Here is a 10262-nt window from a genome sequence, read left to right as displayed (position 1 = left end):
AAAATCGTTCTACTTATCAAAGTTATTGGACGAATTCATATGCATAATTTTCCAAAAATATTGGCTGAGTTTATTTACACAAGCCTCTTCACTATACATATCACTTTTATCAGTCAAATTGAAGATTTTCTGGTTAAATGCATTAATTCGCCTTCGTATTTGATTTGCAAGAGTCCCGATGTCAAATCGTGTTTCGATACAAATTTTGTTGTTTCCTGATAGGGTGATTATCTATAAAACTCAAAATGTGTGTGTGTATGTTTTTTATGCATTTCCACATTTTTCATCTGATTTTGGTGAAATCTTTTTTATTAAATGGCAAATTTACCCAGCTAGATCACTGCCGCATTACAGTTGCCTAGGGATACCCACTTCTAGTAGAAAAATCGATAAAACTGAAGGGACCCCCAACTTTTTGAAAAAAAAAAAAAAGGCAGAAGTTGCACGCGAGAAACGTTTTTACATGAACGTCCGATTTTTATAATTTTTGTGTAAAAAAGGACCGCCACGTTGCGACATTTCAGACAAATATTTTGGCACTGCCTTGGGGCTTCAGATTCCCAAGAAAACTGCGAAAAATCGATTTTTCTTATATTTGCAAAGTTACACGGTAGAAAACTTTTTACTGGAAAGTCGGATGCTCAAGAGTCGGATGCCAAAAAATAACCCTCCTGTTCGCCCCGAAAGCCAAAATGAAAAATGTGGTCTACCGTGAGGTGCTTTAGGCTGCCCAACATACCGCAGCTTCCCTGCCGAACTTGAATTCAGATATATTCATCAACACACACACTTAGATTGATTAAACACATTCGTAATTTCCGTTTATAAAAACGAAAGATGAACAACTGATGAATATTTATAGGAAAATGTTATTAATATTAGCAGTTGGGTTTTCTCTGCTTTTGAATGTTTGTGCATCGATTTTTGCCATTTTATTCCTTTAGCATTCAAATTTCTTTGTCAAATATATTGCTTATTTTATTGACTTAATCTGTGCATTTTTTTTTTCTTAAAATCTAAAACGTAACAGCGCGCAGCTCAAAATAAAGAACAACGCATAACTTTGACGTGCTTTGGCCTACAGGTTTGAGCTGTCATTTGAGTTACATTCTTGTATTCACTTGGTACTGTCTGTTTAAAAATATTACTTCCACTTTGCCCGATTAACTATTTCCATTCAAATACGAGTTTAATTAGTCATTGTTCCCTTTGTGTTCGTTTTGCTACTTGCTTTCTTCATAACCCATTACTACTGTCATGCTTCCTAAGAAAAGGTCATGTCTTAGTCATCATACAGACGCTGCTTTAGCCTCAGAACAAAGGAAATCTAACGAGTTGTCTTGAGACTGCAGTTTGACAGTCACAGAATGGCACTCGAAATGCATTTACTAGGTCGTCCGAAACAGAAGAATGGAATATCCAGGATACTATCAGAACTCTATCGACTTCGCTTTGCCATGTCCATCAACAAGTCCCAAAGCCAAATGCTAACAACAGCAGGTCTCCATTTCTTTTCTACTCTAGGCACAATGCCCGAAATTTTTGGAGAAAGGCCGGTCGATTAGATCGACACCAGTAGACAACTGGTACTTAATTCATCGCCCCCCCCCAAAGGATGAAAGGCAGTCAACTTTGGCGGAATTTGAACTGAGAACATAAAGACAGATGAAATACCGATTTCTTTATTAGGCATAAAGCCCCAAACACAGATGGGGACACCGCAAGGACAGACAAGACCACAGTGGGGACAAAAAACACAAAACGAATCTAAATGAAATGAAAGTTATATAAAAATTAAAATGGACGCATGGACCCCACTTCCATGCAGTACCATTTGAACCGTTATATGTACTATTTACAATTGTTCTTTTTTTTTTCCTTTAATTTCATATTTATTTTTATCTTTAGTAGACCTTCATTAGTGGTTCAATATCTCTTAAATCCACCACTGGTGGCAACTCTTTAAATTCCACCTTTACTCTTGGCGGGTCAACATTATCTCCACACATCTCTTTCAACTTTCTGTAGTTTTCCTCTTCAATCAGTTTTGCCTTCATATCGTCTGCGTAGACGTATGAAGGCACCTTCACTCTTACTACTGAGTGTAACTTGATTCTTTTTTTCTCTGTTTCAACATTTTTGGGGTACGTTACATAATACCATACTCCTTCTCCTCCTCGTATCTTCTTTCCTTTCTCTTGGACTTTTGGTTCTCTCATTTCTTCCTCCATAAATACTCTCCATCTCCCCTTCGTACAGTTGGGTTTCCCACACTTTCTCCACTGGTAACTCCACTTTCTTTTTCCTTCCTACTGCCCTCCTTCACAGTTTCTGTTCTCACCTCTTCTCTCTTTCTTTTCTGCTTCTCTGGCGGAGAACTCATTCCTCCGCTCCTCCTTTTCTTTTTAACCATAGTCAATCCCTTCTCCGTTTCTTTTTCTGTTGCTTTGTCCTATACTACCTGGTCCACACTCTCCTGTCTCTCCTCCTGTTCTGTTTGTGGCTTTCTTTGGGTGCATTATGCCTACATGTGGCTCCTCTCTCCACATGTGAAACACACTGGTGGCCTACCCTCCACAGTAACTCTCAGCTTCACATCTTCCGGCAGCACAATCTCATCCACCACACTATTCAAGTCCTCCGTTGTTGCCTGATTCGTTAATTCGATACCATAGTAGTTCACCTTTTGGGTCCTTGTAGCCTTCAGAATCTTCCCGTCTTTCATATTATATATTATGGCTGTCATCAGCTATTCTTCTTTCAATTCGGGTGGTACCTTACCCACTCGCGGCAAACGTGTGGCCAAGGTGCGACTGGGTAAGGTACCACCCGAATTGAAAGAAGAATAGCTGATGACAGCCATAATATATAATATGAAAGACGGGCGAGATTCTGAAGGCTACAAGGACCCAAAAGGTGAACTACTATGGTATCGAATTAACGAGTCAGGCAACAACGGAGGACTTGAATAGTGTGGTGGATGAGATTGTGCTGCCGGAAGATGTGAAGCTGAGAGTTACTGTGGAGGGTAGGCCACCAGTGTGTTTCACATGTGGAGAGAGGAGCCACAGCAAGGCGTGGTGCGCCCAAAGAGTACAACAAGCAGAACAGGTGGAGAGACAGGAGAGTGTGGACCAGGTCATGGTAACAGAAAAAGAAAAAAGAAACCGAGAATGGATTTACTATGGTTAAAAAGAAAAGAAAGAGGAGCGCGGAGGAATGAATTCTCTGCCAGAGAAGCAGAAAAAGAAGAGAGAAGAGGTGAGAAAAGAAAGTGTGATGGAGGGCAGTAGGAAGGAAGAAAATAGGGAAAGTAAAAAGAAAGTGGAGTTACCAGTAAAGGTACCGGTTGTTCCAGTGGAGAAAGATTCGGAAATACAAGTGGAGGAAGGAGAGTTGGAGAGATTATTTAGGATAGAAGAAGGAAAAAGGGAACAAAAAGTACAAGATAAAGGAAAGAAGATACGAGGAGGAGATGGAGTGTGGTATTATGTGACATACCCAAAGAATGTAGAAACAGAAAAAAAAGATAATTAAGTCTAATTCAATAGTAGGAGTGAAGGTGCCTTCATACGTCTACGCAGACGATATGAAGGCAAAACTGATTGAAGAAGAAGAGAACTACAGAAAGTTGAAAGAGATGTGTGGAGATAGCGTCGACCTCGGCGGAATCGTTAAGAATGGCGAGCCGGCAAAAACGTTAAGCACGCTGAAAAAGGGGCTGTTCAGCATTTCGTCCAATTTTTACGGTCTGAGTTCAAATTCCGCTGTGGTCGTCTTTCGGGAGTCGATAAAATAACTACTAGTTGAGTACTGGAGTCGATGTAATCGACTTATCCCATTCCCCCGAAATTACTGGCCTTGTGCCAAAATTTGAAATCATTATTAGTTTGATCCATAAGGCGGCGAGTTGGTAGAATCATTAGCATACTGGACAAAATGGTTAGTGGCATTTCATTTAACTTTACGTTCTGAGTTCAAATGCCGGTGAGGTTGATTTTGCATTTCATCTTTTTTGGGGTCAGTAAAATAAGTACCAGTAGAAAACTGTGGGGTTGATGTACTCGACTAGTCCTCTCTAACAAAACTTTAGGTCTTGTGCCTATAGTAGAAACGATTGTTATTTTGACGTTGAATGAGAGTTTTATAGGAGACAGTTACGTAAAAGTAAAAAATATTATGTTTTGGGCATAGTCCTTTGTCGGATATGCGGAAGAAAATCCAGAGAAGAGGAAAATGAGGAAGGAAGAAGAGACAGGAATGGAGTTTCAGGTGAGAAGCATGTCCAGAAAACTTAAGAAAAAAAAAACTCATCTTTTCTGTTGCTGTCACAGTTTTTAATCTTTTAAATTTTGTTTCACTTGTTTCAAATTTGGTATATTGATATAGTTTAGTATGCTAATTATGGAAATGAAATTTATTTTTGCCATAAATTAACAAATAAAAAGTTAATAGCTTTTAAATTTTGCAAATTTTGGGTAATTTTAGCCAATCGAAAGCCACAGACATATTTGTATCTGTTTCCATAGTAACAAGCCAATGTATTGTCTGCTTATTGTCTTTATATGTTTATTTTCTGGGGCTGAACCACTACTAAGCTATTGATTACAACAGCTATGTTCGTGAAATATGTGCAGAGGATCTGCTCCGCCACCCAGTTCAGATAGGTGGTCCTGAGAAGATTGTCGAGATAGACGAAACAGTCTTCTCAAGATGTAAATAGAACTGAAAGTGGAGGGATGGCCTGAACAGTGGGTTTCTGGAGGAATGTGTTGCAAGACCAGACATGATATTTTTTTTTATGCAGTGCCAAGTCGGTCACCAAACTACAGCTCGCGGGGCGGACCCGGCCCGCCGCCGCCGCCGCACTGTACCTTTTGTGTAAGTACCTGCATTGTGAGTTCATTCCTGCAGCAATCATGTTTTAACTTGCGTTGCCGCGTTTAAACATTCTCTTCACAAGAATGTTTGCTAAAAATGAATCTGTCACTCGTACAAGTTACAGAATAGTGCATAAGATGGCAGAGTGAAGAAAACTGTTTACCGACAGCAACTTCATCAAAGAGTGTATGATGGAAGCAGCAAATAACTTGTGTCCTGAGAAAGCCGATTTGCTTGGAAGTCTCAGCCTTTCAGCAAGTTCAGCTGTGCTGAGAACAGAACTTGGAAAGAACATAGTGCTACAGATACGCGAGAAAGCTAAGAACTTCTTGTGGTATTCTCTGTCGCTGGATGAGTCTACTGTTCTCTCTAGTATGTCACAGCTTCTCGCGTTCATTCGTGGTATTAATTTGGACTTTCAGATCCCAGAAGAGTTGACACCTGTTTGCAGCATGCATAGAACAACAACTGGAGAAAACATTTTCATTGAAGTGCAGAAAACTTTGCAAGGCTTTAACCTTCAGTGGAATCAGCTTCGATGTGGTACAGTTGATGGAGGAAAAAAAACATGGCTGGAGTGAGGAAGGGTCTGGTGGGGCAGATCAGAAAGATCTTCAACTTCCGGGTGCTCTGTTTATACACTGCAAGCACTTCGTGAGAAAAACAGATATTTCTTGCGTATTGAAACCAGTCGTTTCTGCGGTGAAATTCATTTGGGGCCATGCCCTTAATCACCGCCAATTCCAGACTTTTCTTGAAGAAATTGATTCTGAATTCTGTGACTTGCCTTATCACACAGCAGTGAAATGGCTAACCTACGGTAAAGTCCAGTTTCGTTTTTATAAGCTCCGAGGAGAAATAGATATTTTTCTCACCGAAAAGGATAGAGCTGATCCATTTTTGTCAGATCCTACCTGGCTGTCAAAGTCGTCATTTTTGGTAGACATCACATCCCACATGAATGAATTGAACTTGAAACTTCAGGGAAAGGATAACCGTATATGTGATCTCTATAGAATCATTAAATGATTTCGGAGAAAGCTATCATTGCTCAAAACACAACTGGAAGGAGGAAACTTCTCTCATTTTCAGTGTTTTAAAGAGTTTTGCGCTGGAATCGCAAATGTCAACCTCGAGTTTCCAAAGAAGATTATTTGTGATTTAAATACCGTAAATCCTCGAGTATAGTCCGCCTTTGAGTATAATACGCAGGGGATTTTTAGGGGGCTGTACCTCTGAAAAACTTAAACCTTGTGTATAGTACGCACCCCTTTTCTAACTAGAGTCAAGGAGGTCTATATAACGTCCTTGGTTTGTAAACGTATATACGGTAACGTCCTTTATTATTATTGTATATATAACATAATGTAAACGTGTAGCATTTTTGTGCACTTTGTTTGCAGAAAATAAAGAAATAGCAGTAATAACGTCAGTGAAAAATAAATATTAAGTAAATTGCCTTTACATATTTATCACTATCAGATACAAGCCAGACATCACAAAATGCGTCTGAATAAACATTGCCGGACAGCATATAGAGACTCGGACATTGCTGAGAAAATATTTTTCATTTTTAACCTCGTATATAGTACGCACTAGGGATTTTGACCTTTAAATTTGGGGAAAAAAATGTGGATTATACTCGAGGATTTACGGTAAGCATTTTTTGGAGAGATTTTCAGATCTCGATAGAATTGAGAGTGACATTTTTCTGTTCCAGAATGCGTTTGATTGTAAACTTGATGACGTGCCAGTCCAACTACAAGTGGTACTCAATGATTTGCCAAAAAAAAATGATTTGTTGAAAGAGAAGCACCAAAAATGAAAACTTGTTGAATTTTATCGCTGCTTACCTGATGATGAGTTTTCAAAGTTGATGAAATTTGCCTATGGTATGGCATCAGTGTTTAGAACAGCTTATGTCTGTGAGCAAACATTTTCAAAAATGAAGAATGTGAAGTCAGCACATCGAACGAGGTTGTCTGATAAACATTTGAAAGCAATTCTCTTGGTTGGATGCAGCAATTCCAAAGCAAACATTGATGATATCTTAAAAGCTAAAGTTTGTCGTAATGTTTACTAGACAACTTCCAAATTCTCTTTTGCGATTGGGTAAAAACAATCAAACTTTAAACCTCTGTAACATTTTACCAAATTTTTTTCTGGAACAAATGAGTAACGACATCAGCATCATTGTGCAAAAATGGATGCAGCAATTCCAAAGCAAATATTGATGATACCTTAAAAGCCAAACACCAGTTTCACAAATCTCACTAACCTCTTTTTTTTGCTGCTTAGTTTGTGAGATTCGGATATGTGCGCAATGGTGTGATATAACTTATTTGGCGAAGGTAAAGAATATGCACACTCGGTGTTTAGGGTTACACCGGAAACGGGTGGTGTGCGTATTCTTCACCTCTGCCACTTATCTTATTGCTAACGTCGCTTTCTTTGATAATTTTTTGGTAAATAAATATGCTTGTTGTCTTTATTATTTTTTTGTGTATTCACTGTATTGTATTGAACAAAATGGTTATGCAGCCCTCGCTTGTCATTCTCTCAGTTATCTGGCCCGCCGTGGAAAAAGTTTGGTGACCCCTGCAGTAGAGGAATGCATATGTCAGTTGATTTTTTCCAGGAACAATAATTTTCAGTGACTTGTGGAGAACCTACTCCCACATTCCTGAAATTGACGGCTATGAATTTTCGACATAGAAAAGTGAACAAGAGCGTCGAGTTTATTAACTCCAAAGATGGTACCCAAACGCAACAAGTGGAAAGCACATGGGTCTGTGTAAAACAAAGAAATTAAGCGATGCCGCAGAAACCCATTGTCCTATGGCTGACTCGCATCTCTGTGAGTTATGGTGACGCAGGAGATACGAAAATTGTAATCTGTTTGAGAAACTCCAAAAGTGTATCTTAAACTTTTATTTTTGAATTTTCGTTACAAAAAATGTATTAATTGTTTACATGAACTAAACCAATGGTTCCCAAAGTGGGTGGTATTGCCCCTCTCTCCTGGGGGCAGTGGAAAGTTCCAAGGAGGCGTTGAAGAAAAGTGGGGCGATAATGGGGTAGTGATTCATGTAAAAACAACAAAATAATGGGTTCATTAGGTTAAGTTTTATTTGTGAAATACAGTTGCTTTGAATTTGCTTTAGAAAGAGGTCTACGTTTGTGATGGTTAGTTGGGGTGGGGGCGCTGGGAATATGGCCTGAGTGTCAAGGGGGCGGCAGCCCGAAAAGTTTGGGAACCACTGAACTAAACTATAATATTACTTTTATTCTATTTATTTGTTTCAGTCATTTGACTGCGGCCATGCTGGAGCACCGCCTTTAGTCGAACAAATCGACCATCAGGACTTATTCTTTGTAAGTCTAGTACTTATTCTGCTGGTCACTTTTGCCGAGCCGCTAAGTTACGGGAACGTAAACACACCAACATCGTTTGCCAACGTGCTTCTTTCAGTTTCCATCTATCAAGTCCACTCAAGGTGCCATGCAGTGGGACCTAACCTGGAACCATGAAGTTTGGAAACAAGCTTCTTATGACACAGCCATTTTTTTTAATGTACAGTTTGTAGTTTTTCGTAACTTAAAGTAGTTTGGTTTTGTAATTTTTTGCCCCATCCCGCCCCAAATTTTCATGGAAGATCATTTCCCCCTTTTTCTATTGTCTGTTCCAACGTTTCATATGACTTTATTCATTTAAACTTATTCAAGACTTCAAAACTTCTTTCAACTTCCGTTTTCGTAATAATATAAAGCATTCCTTTTGCTAAAGTTTGTCGTAATGTTTTACCAGACAACTTCCAAATTCTCTTTTGCGATTGGGTAAAAACAATCAAACTTTAAACCTCTGTAACATTTTACCAAAATTTTCTTGGAACAAACGAGTAACGACATCAGAATCACTGTGAAAAAATTACACCAAAGATGTGAAAATTTACACTTCATTTTAAAATTTCGAAAACTGTTACAGCAACAGAAAAGATTCGTAAAACCTTAATTAGCCTAAGGAACGAACTCACATCCAATTCACTTATCTTATCTGCCTACCTGCTTCTTACGCATTTGCAAATAAACTCTCGACCATACATACTCACGTGCTTTATCTCCCTGGTCATGTTGGCTTTTTATACACAGTAATATATATGTATACACTGTATGTGCATGTACGTAGGTGTATATACGTGTGTAAGTGTGTGTGGACATGATGCGGTTGTTGACAGATGGCCGTTACATATTTAGCACGCAGTTTTTTAATTTTAGTTTAAATGTAAGCCTTTAACATATGGTTCAGAATATTAGAGGTTAAGTGTACAAACAATCTTATCACATTAAGCTAGTAAGATCGCTAAAAATGAGTCAATGACCAGAATAATTTGTAACTGAAAAGACTTTGGCGCTGTGCATGAGTAAAAGTGAAAAAAAAATGTTGATTACTCTTTCTTTCTCCTTTCCTCTCTTTCTTCCTATTTCTTCTTCTCTCTCTCTTTTCCTCTTTCTTTTCTTCTCTCTTCCTCTATTTGTCTCTCTTCCTCTCTCTTCTTCTCTCTGTCTCTCCCCTTCTTCCTTTCTCTCCCCTCTCTCCCTTCCTCTCTCCTCTCTCGCTTCCTCTCTCCTTCTCTCTTCCTCTCCTCCTCTCTCTCCCTCTTTCTGTCTCCCTCTTCTCTCTGTCTCTCTCATCTTTTCTCTTTCTTCTCTCTGTCTCTTTTCTCTTCTCTCTGTGTCTCTCTTTTCTCTTCTCTCTGTCTCTCTCTTCCTCTTTCTATCTCTCTCCCTCTCTCTTTTCTTTTCCTCTATCTTTCTGTCTGTCTCTCTCTCTAACGTACACATACATAGTGTTTCTGTTTCTCACGTATACATAGTAATATACACTCTCTCTCTCTCTCTTTCATGTGCATGCAAAGACATAAACTGTTTTCATGTCTCTCTCACATATACAATGATACCCATACACACACACACTTCTCTTTCTCCCCTCTCCTTCTCTTCTTCCCTCTCCTCTCGTCTTCCTCATGCATACACACTTAAACACACACTATCTGTATCACACAGAAACACACACACACAGATTCTGTCTGTCTGTCTCTTTATCTATCTATCTATCTATTTCTATCATATAACTCATACATACACATACAAAGACACTTTCTGTGTCTGTCACACATCTACATTGATAAACACACATACCCACACTCGCATACGCATACGCACACACACGTTCTCCCTATTCTCCCACGCTCACCCTTTCTCTCTTTCTCTCTCTCACTCTTTACCACATTTACATTCATAAGCAGTCTTTGTCACTCTCTCTCTCTATCTCTCACTTTCTCTCTCCCTCCCACTCACACAGTGTGATATACATACACACC

At 39.0% G+C, this 10262-nt stretch overlaps 1 protein-coding gene across 1 annotated transcript; it reads left to right on the top strand.

Moving 5' to 3' along the window:
- Window positions 1–5072: 5072 nt before the first annotated feature.
- Window positions 5073–5462, top strand: LOC149132151 (general transcription factor II-I repeat domain-containing protein 2-like). Its single transcript, XM_089365377.1, has one exon. The coding sequence runs from the start codon at window positions 5073–5075 to the stop codon at window positions 5460–5462; it is 390 nt and encodes a 129-aa protein (XP_089221503.1).
- Window positions 5463–10262: the final 4800 nt, after the last annotated feature.

The sequence above is a fragment of the Octopus bimaculoides genome, chromosome Z (assembly GCF_046866305.1).
Source record: "Octopus bimaculoides isolate indiv1 chromosome Z, ASM4686630v1, whole genome shotgun sequence".
Taxonomy (NCBI): Eukaryota; Metazoa; Mollusca; class Cephalopoda; order Octopoda; family Octopodidae; genus Octopus; species Octopus bimaculoides.
This window is presented reverse-complemented; position numbering and strand designations above follow the sequence as displayed.